Below are 21,488 nucleotides of genomic sequence, written 5' to 3' on the forward strand. Positions count from 1 at the left end.
AAGCAAGATATTACGTAAGCTTGCCTTACATAGGAGGATGAATAAATTGAATAGACCAAGTGACTAGAATAGCACACCAATGAACACTTAATGAAGGTATTTGTTGCAATCCTACTTTGAATGCATATCTTAGCATGTTGCACAATGTACTTGACAAACTGAAATACCAGTCGTTCGTGGAAGCATTGTTGTTTTTTGTGGATGTAAATGAAAACGACAATTCAAAAGAATAATCAAGGCATCAAAGTTGGTGCTTATCTCATTAGATTTTAAAGCACCATATCACTTTAGTACAAATGACCTTTTTCTGATCATGCGTAGAATCTTTTGATCATGCGCAGAAAGGAACTACGAACACCGTCTCACGTAATTTTATGCAGTTCTTTTCTAGGTCACTTTTACCTTTAATCTCTATTAAACTTGTTAAAATTTCATGTCATGCACTCCTTTTGGGCCCCTTTTGGGACAAGCTCAGCTCCTTGAAGGTCCCCTCCCCCTCTTTGCATATTTTGAATGATGATCTCTCAGTTAATTCTTTATAGATTTAGTGTAAGTGCGATCGCGACAATCGAAAGGAGAAAGAATTGCCATATGATCGCTAATACCACGTCAACAATCCTTGACAGCCAATAAAAATGAAAATTTTAGGGAAGTTAATTATTGCATGGCAATGTTACCATGATTGATGATAACTTTTCTGCACCCCCCCCCCCCCCCCCCCGATATCATAAGGCCATCAGGGGAATCCCCTGCTGCCTGGCCTAGACCTGGATGCAGATGAACGTAGAGGGCTAACGGGATAACATGGCAGATTGACTGAGTCAACTGTGACAGAGAAACACCGTCCATGCGTAAATTTGGTAGGACTACATCTGGGAACAGCCTCAAGTGCATTATGTGGTAAGTTCCTTGTGATTTGAGGAAGAAAGAGTCTGATTTTTTAAAGAGTACGGTACCGGTACAGTGTCAGTGTGGTGGTTTGCGCGAATTGCAGGTGAAAAACGGCACGCACGGCAGCTGGCTTTTCATCCAGGCCAGTACAGTACCGGTAGGTTACCCCAAGCCAAGGGCATGAAGGGCAAGGCTCGATGTTCGTGCAGCGGTGCAGGCTCCACTCCACTTCACCTCCGCTGGCGCTACCCAAGGCTCTACCCTCGAGACCCAAAACTCGCTCTGAATTATCTGATACTTCAAGTGAAAAAGGTGGGATTTCATTGAGGGGAAATATAAAATTCATGCAACATTACAATCTTTTAAAACAAAATTATGAAATAGACCTAGGCCTAGCTCTGTATTTTTAAGCATCGTGATTGGCCAATATGGCATCTAATTTTGTCTGAAGGAGACCAGCAATACTACATTTCTACTATGATCGATGAACAGGCTTCGTCCTACAACATCGTTGGAGTAAACTAAACTAATATGCGTCACATGACATCCAACTTTTTTGGTGCACTGCATGGCAGTGCAAAAGGTGTGCAACGAAAATTGATGTTGCACACTTGAGCAAACCTTAACCATGTTAACCAGTGCGGTAGAAGTCCCGGGAGAAGTCCAACAAAACTAGACAGTGTAGTACTGTGTAGATCAAGATCTAACTTTAAAAATGTATTTCTGACTTCTGTGACTGTGTTTGCTATTTTATAAAACAAATAATGCATTCGCTCTGCCGTGCGTAAAAGTAACTGCAGAGAAAGCTTGTGTGTGTGTGTGTGTGTGATTTGAGTTTTGTCAGACGTGTATCAATCAGGTATGATTATTTACGTCTGGGACCGACCTTTAACGTCACCATCCGAAAGACGTGATCAGGGCTCGAACCTCGAACCTCTGCATCAATTTATAACTTCCCCACAGCTTGGATTACAGGCGCACGCCACAACGCCCAGTTTGTGGCGTTTGGTTTCTTTGACTTTAGTCTTCAGATGATGCACTGTCACTGGGCACTCGATCGCCGCAAGCGGCTCGTGCACAGTGCAGCATCTATCTTAAGACAAAGAAACCTTGCATGCTCTGCATTTCCACTAACGCACTCGGCTGCATGCATTAGGCCAAGTAAAATAAAGTAGTTGATCGTCCTCGCGCGCATCACTTTTGGCCGCCGCATGAAAATTTTTGCTATTTACTATTTTCTAAAAAAAAAAAAAAAAAAAATTGTGTTGTTTCTCGTCCTCACCATCTTCCCTTTTTAATTGCAGCATCAATTTTCTTGTTATTAACTATTTTTATGGCTGCTGAATAACGAAAAAATTCACAAGATTACTCTGGGATCTCTCTCGCAACTTAAAAAACAATTGCAAAGTCCGATATCGCCGTAATTGCAAGAAAGAAAATAATTTGTTTTTTATTGGATTTTGAAGATACCATCATAAATTAGCGAGGAAATAAAGTTTGCAAACTCGGAAAAGATCGCGGATTTCTTCATTTTTAGTGCATTTTCGGGGAACCCGCTTACTGAATCTGAACTAATCCGTCGCATGCTCTTGAAATATGGCGCAGATAAATCAATTCTAATGACGTAATTTGTATTTCAGCGGGTTTTTTTGGTGAGTGATAGCGCCTGTACTTAGATGTGTGTTACGGTGATTGTGTGCTTGTGACTCTGTTGGGAGAACTGCATGTGTGCTAGGATGATGTGATTGACTGTGCTGGCGTGACATGTGAATTTGTGAAATGCATTGAATTTTCTGGCGAGTTTTCTAATGTCAGGAGGCAATGCATCGAATATTCAATGAGGGATTTAATATTCAATATCAATTTTAAAAATGAATAAAAATTGAGCAGTAGTATTAAACATTATGTAAACGAACAAGCACCCGAAAACTGCGATGCGAAACCATACCCAGAGCTAAAAATGAGATTGGCTCTGGAAAATTGAACAAGACTCCATGACAATAAAAAAGACCCCCCCCCATGCATTTTTTTTACCCTTACATAAATTAAAATGTTTGAATTATTCACTTGACATGAACATTCTGTTTGACAACAATACAGTACCAGTATACATCAGTAATAATACATCAATAGATTTTATTTTCCATAGATTTCCAATCAATCGTAGATGTATATATATATTTCTAATCATTTATTATTACTATTGAGCATACATCGATCACATAATTCGAGCTTGACATGGCCTGACAATCATTTGAATAAAAAATAGCAAAAAAATAGTAAATAGTAAGGACTTCCCTCATCACTGATGTCAAAAATCGGACCGAGAAAATGCCTCCGTGTTCTTAAAAAAAATAGTAAGATAGCAAATAGCAAGGACCTCCCTCATCACCGCTCTCAAAAAACCCGGACGATCAACTACTATCTTTTTTTACTTGGCCTTATTTGTATACTATTTTTCTTTCAGGGTTGGCACGTTTTACATTGTGTTTTAAAACTTGTTTTAAAATGCCCGTTTGAAGAAAAAAAAAATGTTTTAAAACACCTCTTAGGCATGTGTGTTGTAAATTGCATGGACGTGATTTTAGATGGTTTTTTCTTATGCTTTTATTTCTGAAGTGGAGTACCGTAAGGGCACTAGTATTCAACCCGTTTGGAGAGTTTCCTCAAATATATAGAAATATAGAATTCACCTGAATTTCAGACCCGTCTTATTTCCCAGAGCAAATGCTGGTTATTCTTTTTTCGTTATTTTTTTCTTCAACCAGTCGACTGTGCGCGGGCGATCGAATTATACGGCGACAGTTTTTTGCACTAGTATTCAACCCGTCTGCACTAGTATTCAACCTAGCGATGAAAGATGGTCCTGTCTCTCAATCTGCCCTTGTCCCATCCGACTATGGACTAGACCATTTGAGATGAGACCAAACAGGGAATTAATTAAAGCCAGATACTTACATAGATCTAAATCTAATTTAGCAATATAAACCCTTTTGAGATTTGCTATCTATCACTAGGTTGAATACTAGTGCAATTCAGTGCAAAAGGCCATCGGCGCATAATTCGATCCTACGCGCATACTGTCGACAGATTGATAAAGAAAATACCGACAACAGATTACCCTGGAAATAACAAAGGTATGAAATTAAGATAGTTTCCATATTTCTAAATATTTTTGGAAATATGTCAAAATCTTTGAATTATGCCGGGTTGAATACTAGTGCACTTACGGTACTATTTTCTAACTAATTAAAACTCTTTCTCAACACAACTTTGTGCAGGAAGGAGATGATTAATAGATTGTAAAACTAGTAACATCGTACTCTTGAGGTACACAAGAAAGCTGGTGAAACTGCGCTTTGTAAAGATGAAGAAAAGTACTCTAATCAGTAAGATAATCATAGCAAACATTAACCCTAACAATCCCAGGGGACCTCAATGCATGGCCCCCTTAAAAATTTATATGATAAATCTATACACACGCTATACACACGACAGGGCCACGCCATATCATTAAAGACTATTTTGGGGATGCATGCATGGGTATGCAGTAATGATATCACACAACAAGTGCATGTCTGACCCTGAATTGCTCAAAAACGTGATTCATGTATAACGCCAATTGTAAATACTCACCAAAATCTGTATCACTATTTGTACCTTTTAATTGAAATTATTGGCAAAAATTCCCCTTAAAGGTAAATGCTAGTTTTGGTAACGATATCAAAATGAGTTCGCACAGAATCCAATGAAATTACCACCAAAATGTCTGTTTGTATAAATAAAACGCATGTGCCAAAGGATTCTGGAAGAAATTGTGTACTTGCTGAGAAATCGGCAAATAAGCACAGGATTCGGGTAGGGCGTCGGGCCCGACGCTCTAAGCAATAATTATACATTGTCCCACGTGCGCTTATCTGTGTTGGGGATCTTCGGTGTGAATATTTTTCAGCGAAGATTTCAAGATTCACAAAGTTCAGTTAATGAAACTGTACCAGATCTAGATCCTCGATGATATACTGACAATTAAGCCTTGTTTTACAGACTTTCTCATGAAATCAGTGTTTACTGCAACTACTAGAATTTCTCTTTAAAAAAGAGTAAAAAAAAACTTTTTATACTGATTTTTTTTCTTATATGCATTTGATCTAAAGGATCAATTGAAAAAAATTGCAGTTCAAGGGCTTTATTATGGATTTAACTAAAATTGGCATAATTGATTTAAATGAAATAAAGCGTATTTCTTGATTTTATGAAATTTAGCTTTGAAACCCCATAGATTATTTTCTTCCATTGGGCAAGTTCTTCCCCCCCCCCCCTAGATTGACAAGACTTCAAAATCAAAAACCCTGGAAATACATGAATATGTACTAGTGTTGTTAGTCGGTCCGGGATTGGAATGAATTCCCGGCGGTCTAAGGCTCCGAGACGGTTCCGGGATCAATCAACTTAGACCGTATCCCGGCAGGAAAATAAAATCAATAATGGCCAAATTCATCTTGTAATATTTCCCTAATTAGTAATTGTACTTACGAAATACGAGAGAACAATTTAGTTTCAACTCGCTGTGTGCACATGCACCTCGAGATATTACGCAATTTTTTTACATAGCTATATCTGTACTCGTCGATCGATCGCATGAGCATGCACGCAATCTAGCTTTGCACACGGCTCCGAGAGATCTACGCAGACAACAATCGTCTACTGTATAGTATCATGTGCAGACCTCTTTCGCCTCAGTTCGTTTTACCGAGTCATTCATTTACCCCATACTTTCGAGTTGAATCTGCTACGATATGTATGGACTAGTGAATTTATCATGAAATAATTTACTAACAATTGACGATGACGATCTATGAGTATTTGCAAATTTAGTCATGTAAAAAAAAGTCAACATTAATTTTGTGATGATTGTATTTGTTGGGGTATTTTTTTGCGAAAATAAATAACAACTAGACGAATGCGCACCATGTTTCAGCTGGTTAGAGCCGGGAGAGAGAGAGAGAAGGGGGATTACGGGAAGTGCTTGGTCGTTCACGACTGGGGACCATCTGTCATCGACAGCCGTCAATGGTTGATAGTGTTGACTTGATGTTTACAATTGCAAACCAGTCGGTCAAATCATTTCTCCTAGATATATTTCGACTTAAATTATAAAATTGTACCAAAACGCTGTTAGAATTGGCGATGTTTAAAGTGGCGTTGTTTAAACTTTGAAACAACATTGTTTTGAAAGTCATATCATACCCTATATGTTGTAAAAATATGTTGTTAAATGCATCAAACAAATTTCCAATGATATTAACAGTTTTAAATGATATCGTTGGAAATTGTTCCTTCGATTTGAATAGTTTTAGCCAGATCCTCAAGTGTCATTGTATATTTGTATACTATTTCTTTTGCTCTTTTACTTTTTGAATTATACATTTTCATTGTACTCTTCTGCAGTCCTTGTACACGCGATAACTGCAGTTTGACTTAAAGGGGAAGTTCACCCTGAAGAAAACTTTGTTGTAAAAATAGCAGAAAAAATAGTAAAAAATATTGGTGAAGGTTTGAGGAAAATCCGTTAAAGAGTAAGAAAGTTATAAGAGTTCAAAATTTTGGATTTGTGACGTCATAAACGAGCAGCTGCCCCATGTGTTATGTAATATAAAATGTATGAATTTCAAATTTGGTATGGTTCCTGATGACTTAATTTTGTTTTCTTTTCATGATCGGGCCTGTTTCAAAATTGGTAACCATCATGCTTACTTTTGAAAATTGTTTATAAACGATGTTTCCTCATTTTTTATTGATGATTCATATCTCCTCTTTCATGAAGTATAAGTATCTATTCAATTTTTACAACTTTTCTTGAATTTTTCGCAAATTTTATAACGTGATGCAAATTTGAAAGCATGTCGGACGGAATTCTTTCTCTGAAATTAAATGGTCCTAGGTAACACTTAATATCTTTGTTTTAAAACTGCATGTTTATAAATATTAACATATATATCAATCATCCTTTTTATACATTAACTGGAATCATATATGTAGAAATGAATGATTCCTGCAATTTTAGAAAAGGTAACTCAAAATTTTCTGTCCGACATGCAAAAAATTTCCAAGAAGTTTTCCCTCAGAAAAACCATTGACAATTTTATAGATTTTTCCCAGCCAAGTATCAATGAATTGATTGTAGTCTTAGAATGAATGATGATTTTTAAAATTTACCTGCACCTAAGTAGGAAAAAATAAGGATAACTTTTTTTTCCATCCGACATGAAAGTGGCATGTCGGACGGAATCTATTGAGATAGCACAGATTACACTTCTGTTCTGCAGCTTTCAGTGTACAATAACCTCATATATTACAGTTCAGATTCTGGACACACACAAATGACACAATACACAAACTTACACACAATTAAACAGTACTTAGGTATGGTCTTTTCCTGCAATCTAATTGGTCAGAAGTGATGTACACTTTCAATATGTAAAGCACATGGCTTGGGACCTTCCTCTTGCTTTCACCTTTCCAGTATGGTAGTGGATCGTATTACCGAACACTTTTCATGAATTTGATCATATCATACACATTATTCCAATAAAATTCACCAAACTTTCACCATAAATACACAAATACCTACAAAATATAAACATGCAGAAATTTTGCCGAAATTGTTTTTCATTTTTACGACATCAGCTTCCAATCCGACCCCTCTTCGCAAGTGAAATATTTTGGTCACTTGAAAAGGTATCGTATTACCGAATGTGTGTTTTCTATGGGAAAAGTTGGGAAAACAACAAAGTCAATGATGAGCTACAATTTTGACCATATTTTATTGTTTTGAGGATATAAAGACTTCGAAATTGTGTTTTTGATAATTTTTCATCATTTTTCTATTTAAGTTCCCTTTGGAAGGAAGTTGCAAAGGTTTGAGCGTATTTGATTATTTTCTGACGCATATGATGCACGCGTTCGGTAATACAAGGCCGGTCGGTAATACAATCACTCACTATACTTGTGTTTTACTGGCCAAGGTAGTGTCCTGTTTTACTGTAGAAAACTAACATTATGTATTGCTTTAAGCATTTTCTAAATGAATAGTAAGAAGTTTAAAACTCAGAGATGCATGTGGGATACAAAATTTACCCAAAATATAGCTGAAGAAAATGATAATCTACTTCATAAGATGCTCATGTTTTTGGATTGGGGAAGGGAGGACTCTGTGCACTTTAGCAACTCAGTGCATGGGCTATACTATAGCCTATGCACAAATCTATTAAGTGTCTTGTGGAAAGTTAAAATAATACTTGACTGCAATATTGTCTGCTTGTTTTACAATTCAATATGAGAGTGCACTGTTATACATCTGAATTTGTGAATGATAATAATGATAAAAATGATAAAAATAATTTTTCATAATACCTGAAATCAATTTTTGTTTCTCAATTTTTATGAAACTGTATCCCACAATTTGTTATAACATCCTAAAAATAAACAGTGAAAAAAAGAAAAAAAAATTCTGGATGTGTGCAAAGAACTTAAAACTTATTTAATTTACCATCCTGATGAATTTATTTCGCGAAAAAGCTATCGTGTTTTGGTTGTGATTTTCAGTGTCCTTGAAGTTGCAAGAATGTCGGAGCGTTCAAAAAATGCAATTAGATGCAAAAATTGGCGTGACTCCCTTGATGCTCAAGATCGAAAAGAAAAAGACAGAAATAGAAAACGTCAAGAAAGACAAAAACTTAAACACCACTTTCTGTGAGGTCTTATGCAATCATTTTCTTTTGAATTGCATTGTTATTCAACTTTGACGGGAAGACTGTTTATTGTTCATTGTTCACCAAAAATACTATTGCGATTTGAAAGTCTCATAATTCATGAAATTAGAAAAAAATTGGGGTGATACGATATGCTGTAATTCTGGTAATTTCATTACTGAGAAATAATGAATCGTACAAAAATTGTACTGAACAGCTAAGTGCATTTTGACTGTGTGCTATTAATCATGTCGGACGGAACCTAGCATGTCGGACGGAATTTCATCAATGTTCCTATGGTAACAAAGTTATAAATAGATGTCAGATCTTTTTAACTATGAAAAACATTAGTACCCATGATGACCTTTCTACAAAAGGCAAGGAATTAATGATTTGGGCAAATTGCTAAAAAAGTAACATTTTCATTCCGTCTGACATGATTGGTTCCGTCCAACATGATGTGTTTTTGAATAGTTCCTGTTGCCATGACAACAATCCTTGAATAAAGATTTTTTTGAGAATTTAATGTTTGGTTGTTCTTCTGTTTATTTGACTGTGAATTGCTCACTTATCACTTAAACTTTCGATAGAATAATAACTTGAATAAGAAAAGTCAAGGGTCCTCATTTCTATCGATTCCGTCCGACATGGTCAGTTTTTGCCCTTTTACAGACAAATTTTGAAAAGATACTTGGGAAGTTACTTATACATGATGAAAGTCATGTAAGCTCTCCATGTCCCTGTACAGAAGTCTAAAGAAAACTACCTCTAACAAAAATGACAGCTTCTTTTGCTATCAAATTCCGTCCGACATGATTACGACAATTTTGAAACAGGCCCTGATCGGGTGTGAAACGATTTGTCTATTGATATACAAAAGTTAATGTGAAAAACATTTTCAATTTTCTGAGAAAATGACATTTCATTGATTTTTTACCATTCGCTATGTAGGGATGCTGCTCGCATATGACGTCACAAATCAAATAATTGAAATTCTAATAACTTTTTAATTATTTGATGAACTTTTCTCAAACCTTTGGCAATATTTTTTATTATTTTTTCTGCTATTTTTACAATAAACTTTTTGTCAGGGTGAACTTCCCCTTTAACCTAGGCTCGTATAATTTGGTGTGTATGATTCTAGCATGGATCTCAGGAAGCTTATTGGTTTTGTGGTCAAAAGGTCAAGGTCACAGTGACCTATTTTCATTGTACCCTTCTGCAGTCCTTAAAAACATGATAACTTCCGTTGAACTTATCCTAGGCTCACATAATTTGGTCTGTATGATACTAGCATTGATCCCAGGAAGCCTATTGATTTTGAGGTCAAAATGTCAAGGTCACAGTGGTGTATTTTCATCTTACCCTTCTGCACTCCTAAACGCGATAACTTCAATTGAACTTAACCTAGGCTCATAAAATTTGGTGTGTAAGATACTAGCATAGATCCTAGCAATTCTATTGAGTTTGAGGTCAAAAGGTCAAAGTCACAGTGACATATTTTCATTGTACCCTTCTGCAGTCCTTGTAAACGTAATAACTTTGGTTGAACTTTACATAGGCTCATGTAGTTTGGTGTGATTGATACTACCATAGATCCCAGCAATTCTATAGATTTTGAGGTCAAAGGTGAAGTCACCATCTTCCACTTTTCTTGCTTGACCAATAGCTCCTTTCTGCACTCTTGTTCAAGAGTGAAGTTAAGCAAGCTCTCCATTGATGGTAATCATTTGTTTACATTGTTACTTTGTTTATGCTAGGTCAAAGTGTCATCTTCAGATCAGAAGAAGGTAGAGTCATAATGGACAAGGGAACAGACCAGGACAATTATTTTGTACAAGGTGAGATGAACTTTCATCTTAAGTGCCTCCAATGAAAGAGGTCAAGATATATTAACTAAGTTCTATAAATTGAATTTAAGCTTGATTTCCAATAATTTTATGAAATGAAAAGGTTTTACAGCGTAACTGACAGACTTATTTTAACACTAGTTTGTGGACAATCAGCCATGCATACATTGCCTTTTGTTAAATCTGTGATTTAGGAAATCTGTGAAAACATGATTTTTAATGGAAATACAAGCATCATTTCAACAAAACAGAACTTTGTTATGTCTTGACCATTTTCTGTGATTGATGTACCCAATTAAAATGCAGATTTTATAAAAATGTGATTTTGTTTTTAAACTCAGATGCCACCCAACAACAGGTGAATTTTCTGGTCTCCTTTCTTTGAATTGTTTTACTCAATCATACATGAATGAGGAATCATCGTCACAGTGCCGCGATCCTGTTCGTTAGACCCTGTTTTTCACACACCGCGATATAGATTTAGTTCCCAAGACCCCGGCGTACTTTACCCTTGTACTCAGTTATAGAACCCCATTTCAGAGTTTTGTGAGGCACACCCTCCTCAAAAATAATGCGAGTCCCCCCCCCCCCCTGTGATAAAGTTACAATTTCAAAATTAATTGCTGAATTTCATTATAATTTCTATATATTTGTTTGTTAGCCTTTGTTTTTCATAATAATTCATCTGTTCATTGGTCAAACCTTCATTAAACAGAAGTTAGATGAAGGCATGACCAACCCTGATATAGTTCAAGACAAATGGACCACACAAGGTACACTGGTTTATGTATGTTCTAGAACAAGGCTTAAAGGGGAAGTTCACCCTGACAAAAAGTTTATTGTAAAAATAGCAGAAAAAATAATAAAAAATATTGCCGAAGGTTTGAGAAAAATTCATCAAATAATTAAAAAATTATTAGAATTTCAATTATTTGATTTGTGACGTCACATGCGAGCAGCATCCCTACATAGCGAATGGTAAAAAATAAATGAAATGTCATTTTCTCAGAAAATTGAAAATGGTTTTCACTGTAACTTTTGTTTATCAATAGACAAATCGTTTCACACCCGATCATGAAAAGAAAACAAAATTAAGTCATCAGGGACCATACCAAATTTGAAATTCATACATTTTATATTACATAACACATGGGGCAGCTGCTCGTTTATGACGTCACAAATCCAAAATTTTGAACTCTAATAACTTTCTTACTCTTTAACAGATTTTCCTCAAACCTTCACCAATATTTTTTTACTATTTTTTCTGCTATTTTTACAACAAAGTTTTCTTCAGGGTGAACTTCCCCTTTAAAGGACAAGTCCACCCCAACAAAAACTTGACTTAAATAAAAAGAGAAAAATTCAACAAGCATAACACTGAAAATTTCATCAAAATTGGATGTAAAATAAGAAAGTTATGGCATTTTAAAGTTTCGCTTATTTTCAACAAAATAGTTATATGAACGAGCCAGTTACATCCAAATGAGAGAGTTGATGACATCACTCACTATTTATTTTGTGATTTATTATATGAAATATGAAATATCTTTATTTTCTCGTCATTGTCATGTGAAATGAAGTTTCATTCCTCACTGAACACATGGAATTCCATTTTATTTCGTAATTCTCCTGGAGAAATTACAGGAGATCCCGCCCGCGCATGCGCAGTCATTACGTTCGAACAGCATTGATTTTGGCAGTCATTTTCCGCCATTTGGGGTAAGATAAAAATTGCTTTTTCTTCCCCTTCTTCGAGTTGGTTGCTGGAAATTATGCGCTAGAACTCTTTTCTATTACAACCTCCTTCTGATATCGACATTGGGTTCGAATTGAAGTACTTCATGACAAAAATACGATTATGATTCGTGACTTCAATGTGGGTACCAGCCCGCCGGCGACTCAGTCGCAGCGGAGTGCGGTTTCTCCACCGGGCCAGACGCCGGCAAAGCCGGGCGCAGGGACCCGTTCCACGAGCCAGCAACCAGCGTCGCATCTACAGTCTTCGTATTCGACTTCGTCGAATACAGTTAACTTCATGATAAAGGAGATATGACTGAATCTCCGTCGGGCTTTTCGGGCATAGGTACCGATATGGCACTATTGAAAGCCAAGCCCAATAAAATTGTCAAAACATAAAGATAAAGGAGATATTAAATCTCCGTCGGGCTCTTCGGGCATAGGAACCGATATGACACCAACAAAGCCAAGCCCAAAAAGAATAAACCTTCCCCCTCAACTTCAAACTCTGAGTTTGAGGAGAGACTAAATTAGAATCGCTTTGACTGAAGCACTGGAGAACCAGGCTTTTCAGAACCAGTCAGGGAGCCAGTTACTCCCCAGGCATAGGTCAGCCATTATCAAGATAGTATTCTGAGGCTGTCTTTTTACGATGATAATAATGGTTATGATGATCAGAATTCTTAAATACAGTTCCACGCAGGTCAGGTCCATGTGACCAATGTCAATGATGACAATTCACAAGCTCCAGATTTCGAGAGTGGGGAAGGTGAATGTGATGTGGGCCAATTAAGGCCCAGGCATACCGGCATTAGCCGCTAAGTTTGCCCAGCCCCAAGAGATGGGGCACGGCAATTGATAACCTTGGTCGATATGCCAAGAGTTAATGCTCCCATTTGGGATCAAACTAAAACAAGTAGGCCTAACTAGACAAAGAAACCTGCAACTACAAAAAATTCAACGTTCACTAACCAGAGGTTTGACAGCATTCATGCAATCTTTAGACCCAGAGAATATTTCTGAAGCTCAACAAGATTGCCTCGCTTTGCTCAGCAATACCAATTTTGAGCTAAATTGCACAAGGAAACGTCTTATCAGACCTGATATGAATATGAAATTTACACCATTGTGCAAATCTTCCCAAGTGGGCAAGTTCTTATTTGGAGATGATCTTGCTAAGCAAGTGAAAGACCTGAGTGGGCAGCTGCAGGGATGATGAGAGGCCAATTGAAGGACAAGCATGTCTCACACATATCACCCATATGCCAGGAATAAAACCAGTACTCGTGAATTTGGATGGGCTCAATCAGCCCAACATGATTTGTGGTCAGGCAACCATAGGGTCCTTTTTTAGGGCATCCCCAGTGGAAACGACACAAGAACAAGGGTCATGACCAGTGGCAGAACCCAGGCTCGCAGAGCAGAGTGCCTCTCAATGGACAGCCCCTTTCCCCCAAAGCAGGGTGCATCTTAGAAGAAAACAAAGTGACTACTTCTACTGAAGAGGCGAGTTAACTCAATGATTATTCAAAGTTTCCTATTGGTGGCCGAATGAGGCATTTTGTAAACAATTGGAAAATATTACTTCTGATCACGTCATCTTATCAGCTGTTGAAGGGTATAAATTAGAGTTTGAAAATTTATCTATTAAACCATACCGTTCACTACCCCCACACTGTTTTCATATCAGAACAGTTGAAGTAATTAAAATCAAGAAATTATACACTTACTTGAGGAAAAGGTGATTGAACAATGCTCCCATGAGAATGGAGAGTTCGTGTCGAACATTTTTATTCGGCCCAAGAAAAATACTGGGCTAATTAAGAGTTATTCTGGATCTTTCTGACCTGAAAAAGTATGGCTGTCAGCATTTTAAGATGGATAGCATACATACAGCAACACAATGTCAGAAAATTTGTTTTCTTGCCTCAGTGGACCTCCGGGATGCTTACTTTTCGGTCCCAGTTCACCCTTCAGATAGAAAGTACTTAAGATTTATTTGGCAAGACACGCTTTTTCAATTTACATGTTTACCAAATGGTTTGAGTACTGCACCACGGCTCTTTACCAAAATTTTGAAACCAGTGTTTGCCACACTGCACCAAGCAAACCACATCTTAGTGGGTTATCATGACAACACCATCATTATTGGTAACAATAAGGCCCAAGTACATAAGTTAATTGATGCCACGGTTGGCCTTTTATCAGAGCTTAGGTTTATTATTCACCCTAATAAGTCGGTACTCAAACCATTACAGGAAATTACTTTCCTTGGATTGGTCCTTAATTCAGTGAATATGTCCATTACATTCCCTTCTTACAAGGTAAATGAAGTTAAAAAAGTGTTGCTTGTAGGCCTCCTCCAAACTAACTTGCCTAGTATTAGAGCAGTCTCCAGAACAATTGGGAAAATTGTACCATCATTCCCTGCTGTCCAATATGGCCCTCTTTTCTATCGGGCTTTGGAATTGGACAAAATTGTAGCACTGAAAATTAACAAAGGTCATTTTGATAGACCCATGCAACTCTCGCAGGCAGCTCGGTACGATCTTGAATGGTGGATAGCAAACCTGCACATTGTATACTCGTCTTTGAGAGTAAAGAACCGGACCTGGAGTTGTACTCCGATGCAAGCGGTTCGGGATGGGAAACTACATGTATAGAGCTAAATTCTAGTAAAGATGGGCGATGTCATGCCGAGGAGCTTGCCAAAGCTCAGAATAATGAGATTGATTATCTTGAATTACTGGCAGCCTTTTTCGGACTAAAGTCCTTTTGGACATCTATGAAAAATACCATATCCTACTACGCGTAGATCATGTAGTTGTAAGGAAATTGCAAATGCAATCTGTAAATGGTGTTTAGAGAGAAATATTTGGCTGTCTATTTCTTATATTCCAGGCAAGCTAAATGTAGTAGCTGACAAGCTGTCTCGTAAATTCAATGATAGGACAGAGTGGACACTGGATAAACAAGCTTTTAACCAATATACTCCTTACTTTGGCTCACCAGATATTGACTTATCTGCATCTCGACTAAATAATCAATTGCCTAGGTATGTCTCTTGGCAACCCGATCCTAGTGCATTCTTGGTTGATGCATTCTTTTTTCTAAACTGGGCCAAGTTGAATTTTTATGTCTTCCCACGTATTTTGTCTCATGCCAAGTTGCTTGCAGAAAATGCTTGCTAGGTGTCCCATATTGGCCCTCACAATCGCGGCTTCCCTTGCTCCAAATTATAGGGAAACCTGTAGAATTCAAGAGGAGGAAAGGGTTACTAACTTTACCCTTCTCAAATTTCACCCCTTTTGAGATCACATTGATGTATATGTTGCACGATCTCCGGAAACTTTTCAAGAGACTGAATAAAAAGACCACGGAGATCATAAGGTCTTCACGGAGAGACTCTACTAAAAATCAATAATAATAATAATAATGCTCAATTCTTGTAAAGCGCATGTAGCATAGCATGTCCCTATGCGCTGTTTCTACATAAGAAAATGGAAAAATTTTATTTAGACAAAGGTTGGAGTTATGTTCAATCATCAAGACATTTATTGGAGTTCCTTACAAGTTATGTGAACACGGAGCTGGTTATAGTACCTTGAACACTACAGAAGTACCTTGTCTAAATTTTTAGTTTTAGATGGTCCTTTTACAGTGGGAACTCATTCATTAGTGCACCACTTTATGAAAGGAACCTTTCAACTTCGACCACCCAAACCCAGGTACACTAACATATCTGGGACGTTAAATTAGTGTTGAACCATTTAAGGAATTAAGCTAGCACCTGAGAGAACCCTTAGCCTCAAGCTCTTGAGCCTAAAAATTGTCACCCTCTTGGCACTAACCTCAGCGCAGCGGGTGCAGTCGCTTCATCAGTTAAACATTGAGCATATGACTCTTAAAGATACTAGTAGTGGAGCTACGTTTTGCTTTGGTCAACTACTGAACAAGACAGACCAGGGCATATGAAGATATGACATTGGAAGCTTACCCTCTAGATAAGCGACTGTGTGTTCTTGATTATCTAAAACATTATATTCGAAGAACAGAACGTCTGAGTGGATCATAAAAAGTTCCTTTTTATCAGCTATCAGAAGCCTCATGTGAGGATAAGTTAATTTATAACAAACCATTTCCCTTTGGATACGAGTAAATCTAGCTGCAGCTGGGGTATAGACACTGATTTCTATAAGGCGCAATCCACGAGTGTCAGAAGCTGAGAGGTCAGAAGTTCCCATCGCTGCTATTATCTCAGACAGGCTGGATGGACTAATGAGAAAACTTTTAACAACTCTATCATACGCTTTGGATCAGAAAAGTGACTTCTCAGCCTCCTTGTTAGGCAGTGCCTCATACTCGGTTGTAGAGGTTATGTTGTGTTCACACCAGGGTTGTGACTTGGTGTAATTTTGGTATCAAATATGCCTCCTGAGCTTTGAAATCTCCTGTAATTTCTCCAGGAGAATTACGAAATAAAATAGAAAGATTAAATGAGAACAAAGTTTGAAATTTAATATTTATTTTATGAGTAATTTGGAGGGAGAGATTACAGGCCCCCCACTCCCTCCCATTACTCAAGGGCAAAATTAGCTCTAACTTGTTCTCATCTTAGTTTAATCTTTCTTGCTGTTTTATCAGGAGTCATATTTGATGCTTTGAATGATGACTGCGCATGTGCGGGTGGGATCTCCTGTAATCTCTCCCTCCAAATTACTCATAAAATAAATATTAAATTTCAAACTTTGTTCTCATTTAATCTTTCTATTATTTTAACATTTTGTGCTTCAGGCATGGAGGTCCTAATTGTCAAATTCGTAAAAATTGAAATATTGTATAATTCAAACAATAAAAAACAAAAGAAATAGTGAGTGAGTGACATCATCGACTCTCTCATTTGGATGTAACTTGCTCGTTCATAGAACTATTTTGTTGAAAATTTATAAGCGAAACTTTGAAATGTCATAACTTTCTTATTTTACATCCGATTTTGATGAAATTTTCAGCATTGTGCTTGTCTGATTTTTCTCTATTGATTCAAATCAACATTTTTCTGAGGTGGACTTGACCTTCAAAGAGTCAAACATTGTTGACTGTTCATTATTTCCTTACCATTTATCTGTTCATACTAGGTCACACCATTACCATCAAACAGGAAGTGGATGAAGACATGACCAACCCTGATACCGGTCAAGATCAGAGACCCACTGAAGGTATGATACACTGTTTAATGTGTTTTATATAACAAATTTGATTGATGTTTAAAGGATTAGAGGGGAGCAGTCAAATATATTACTGTACACACGCGTGACCAAGGAATTTCCAAACACCCCCTAAACAAGTTTTTTATATGTGCAAAATAACCCCTCTAAGCAAGTTTTTGCGGGCTTTATTTACACATTTTTGCCCCTAAAAAAGTTGTTGCCAAAATATGACCTCAGGGGAAAATGCTTGGGAAAAAAAACCCTAAATACGTTTGGCTCGTCTGAAAAAAAAGACTTTTTTTTGGGGGGGAACAACATGCCCTAAATATGTTTGACCCCGCGATTGACCAATGCCCAGTCTTTCAAAACCACACTTTTTCTTGAAAATCTCTGTTTTTGTCTCGCCTGCATAGCAGAGAGAGACTATAGGCGCCGCTCTTCCGACTGCGGCGGCGGCGTCAATATCAAATCTTAACCTAAGGTTAAGTTTTTGAAATGACATCATAACTTAGAAATTTTTTGGACCTCTTTCATGAAACTTGAACATAAGGTCAATCAAGTATTTCTGAACATCCTGCCTGAGTGTCAGGTCACATTACCATGGTCAAAGTTCATTTAGGGTCAATGAACTTAATAATAATAATAAACAGTTCTTGTATAGCGCATATCACAATTATGAATAATGTCTCTATGCGCTTCCAAAGGACTTGGATATTATTACCCCAGCTGTAGCTTGGCTGCCATAATTACTATGATTACAGCGCACACGCATTTCAAGGAATAAATTCCTGCCAGGTACCCATTCACCTCACCTGGGTTGAGTGGTCAACTTAGACCATGTTGGGAGAATTATTTCAAAATCTTAACCGAAGGTTAAGTTTTTGAAATGACATCATATCTTAGAAAGTATTTTGACCTAGTTCATGAAACTTAGGCATAGGGGTAATCAAGTAATAGTAAACATCCTGCTCGAGTTTCAGGTCACATGACCAAGGACAAAGATCATTCAGGGTCAATGAACTTTGGTCAAGTTGGGGGTATTTGTTGAATTACTATCATAACTTTGAAAAGTTATGGATCTAGTTCATGAAACTTGGACATAAGGTTAATCAAGTATTAGTGAATATCCTGCCTGAGTTTCAGGTCACATGACCAAGGTCAAAGGTCATTCAGGGTCAATGAACTTTGGCCAAGTTGGGGGGATTTTGGAATTACCATCATAACTTTGAAAATTTATGGATCTAGTTCATGGAACTTGGACATTAGGTTAATCAAGTACCACAGAATATCCTGCGCGAGTTTCAGGTCACATGACCATGGTCAAAGGTCATTTAAGGTCAATGAACTTTGGCTGTGTTGGGGGTATTTGTTGAATTACCATCCTACATGTAACTCTGAAAGTTTATTGATCTAGTTCATAAAACTTGGGATATAAGAGTTATCAAGTATCACTGAACATCCCCTGTGAGTTTCAGGTCACAAAACCAAGGTCAAAGGTCAGTTGAGGTTAATAAATTTACTTCAATAACTCCATACATCTACTTGATTTGCTAGTTCAGCCCTCTGGACTGCCATACCCGAAAAGAACTCCCAAGAATTTAAAAAGCGCGAGCGCGCCCTCTCCCGTTCAGGCTTACTACCCATGATCACCGCGCAATTAGCGTCCATCTTCCTCACCTTTCGCAAGCCCATACGTTGAAACATGTTGCTACGCAAGGCGGAGGGTCGGTGGGAGGGTATCAAGTAGATGTATGAGTTATCTCGTAAATAAGAAAATCAGGTAAGTATTTTCATAACTTAGGCCATGTTGGGTTAATTGTTGTTGAATTGCCATCATAACTTTGACAGTTTATTGATAGAATGAATGAAATGTGGACATGGGTGTAGTTGACAACTGTTAAAATGTCATTTATGGTCAATGAACGTGGTATTACATGTACGTCATTATATGAATGGTGTTTTTGTGAATGATTATTTTATAGTAGTTTTCAAAGTTAGCACTGCTGCTGTATTAAATCGCGTGATGCAGGTGAGACTGCCAGAGGCATTCCACTTGTTTATACCCTTATGGCCTTAACGAGTCCAAGCGCGGACCGCTTCCAAAACTGAAAAAAACACCCCTTCAAACATTTTTTTTTTGTGTGTGTACAGTAATATATTTGACTGGCCCGACCCCACCCCCCCCCCCCCCCGAGAAGTGTGGCTTACTGTGCAGTTCTCCATCAATCTTACAATTTATCTGTTCATACTAGGTCCAACCTTCATATTACAACAGGAAGTAGATTAAAACATGACCAACAATGATATAGCTCAAGACCAGTAGACCAAACAAGTTAAGATACACTGGATCATGTTTGTTCTAGGAAAAGCTTGTTTGATGTTCAATGAGTCAAACATTGTTGACTTTTAGCTTCATTATTTGCTTACTATTATTTCTTTGTACTAGGTCAAACTATTACCATCAAACATGAAGTAGATGAAGACATAACCAACCCTGATACAGCTCAATGTACCACACAAGGTAAGATACACTGTTTCCAGAGGCGTCGATCCTGGGGGAGCAGGGGGGCGATCGCCCCACCAATTACACATATTGGCGTTGGGGCAAAGATATTTTTTGCCCCCCCCCCCCATAATTCCACATGTTCAAAAATTAATGAGATTGTGATGTTACACACAAATCAGCAAGTGAGATTGAGATACACAACTCATTCTTTATTTAAAATCGTGCTCAAAATGTCCACTTTTCAGAATATCAGAATATCAAAATTTTCATCTCGCACTTTATTTGCATCATTTCTGTAGCAAAAACCCATACTTTTTATGATTAAATGGGTGAATAGAATGTCCCGTTTTCAGTTTTAAACCCTAAAACCTCCAAAAGAACTCCTGCCTTGATTTGCAATAAACTTTTGTGGGATCTTATTTTATATTGTTCTTTATTAGATCGTCCATGAAACTAAATTTTTTCAAATTGAAATATCAAAATTTTCAGCTCGCGCTTCGCGCCCGCAACTTTTTCTCTTTTTTTTAGACACTCATCTTAATCATTGATACCAGAAATGCTTAGAATATTAAGCTCTCAGGTCAGAATATACAGAAATTTCAGCTCGCTCTCGGCACTCGAATTATCTGTGTAGTGAGATATGTATTCTCATGAGTTACTACAAACAGTCCTAAACAGGCACCTTTTTCCTGTAATCAGGTCAGTATATAAAAATATTTCAGCTCGCGCTTTGCATTTGTTGGTGAGATATGTGTCCCTATCTCATGAGTCACATATATATATATATATATATATATATATAGGCATGTATATATATGTATATATATATATATATATATATGGGTGTGTGAGTTTTTTTTTTGTCTTTGGAAAGTTGGATCATGATTCCCCCCCCCCATATGAAAATGGATCGACGCCCCTGACTGTTTCATGGGTATTCTAGGAAAAAGCGTGGTTGATGTTCAAAGAGTCAAACATTGTTGAATGTTATTAATCTTAATTATTTTCTTATTATTTATCTGTTCATTCTAGGTCCAACGACCTTCATCTTAAAGCAGGAAGTAGATGAAGATGTTGCCAACAACGTTACAGGACAAAATCAATGGACCACACTAAGTAAGATAAACTGGTTCATTGTTACGTCTGTGTTTCTATTTGGTTTCTGTACTCATTTCGAACAGAATCTGTCAAATTGACATACTAGTAGTTTCTTTGTGTATAATAATGCAAATGCAATTTTAATCCAATATTTCGGGACTCCCATTGCTAACTATAACTTTTCGCCACAATAGGGTAGCAATACTTTTTCAAGATTGAGGACATTGAAGATACTTCACATATATTCTAGAACAAGCTTGTTTGAAGCTGAAAGGGTTAAGCATTGTTGATCGTTGTCACTTAATAATTTGTTTGAAATTTATCTGTTCTTACTAGGTCAAACCATTATCATCAAACGTGAAGTAGATGAAGACATGACCAACCCTGATACAGCTCGAGACAATTGGACCACACAAGGTAAGATAATATGGCCCATGTATGTTCTAGA

General features: G+C 37.2%; 1 protein-coding gene across 5 annotated transcripts in view; it reads left to right on the plus strand.

Annotated features, from left to right (window-relative positions):
- The first annotated feature begins 741 nt into the window (after positions 1 to 741).
- The window catches only part of LOC121420191 (zinc finger protein 883-like), a 30,256-nt gene continuing 9,509 nt past the window's right edge, over positions 742 to 21,488 (plus strand). For 2 of the 5 annotated variants that reach the window (XM_041614739.1, XM_041614738.1), the window contains exons 1-6: positions 1,071 to 1,203; positions 10,403 to 10,483; positions 17,365 to 17,445; positions 19,883 to 19,957; positions 20,975 to 21,058; positions 21,377 to 21,457. In XM_041614739.1, the coding sequence (XP_041470673.1) occupies positions 1,089 to 1,203; positions 10,403 to 10,483; positions 17,365 to 17,445; positions 19,883 to 19,957; positions 20,975 to 21,058; positions 21,377 to 21,457 (517 nt within the window). In that variant the 5' untranslated portion in view covers positions 1,071 to 1,088. Of the gene's footprint in view, positions 901 to 1,070; positions 1,204 to 10,402; positions 10,484 to 17,364; positions 17,446 to 19,882; positions 19,958 to 20,974; positions 21,059 to 21,376; positions 21,458 to 21,488 lie in introns of those variants that run through there. The other 3 variants (XM_041614737.1, XM_041614741.1, XM_041614740.1) reach the window with 2 other exon arrangements.

This window comes from Lytechinus variegatus, chromosome 8 (assembly GCF_018143015.1).
Source record: "Lytechinus variegatus isolate NC3 chromosome 8, Lvar_3.0, whole genome shotgun sequence".
Classification (NCBI taxonomy): domain Eukaryota; kingdom Metazoa; phylum Echinodermata; class Echinoidea; order Temnopleuroida; family Toxopneustidae; genus Lytechinus; species Lytechinus variegatus.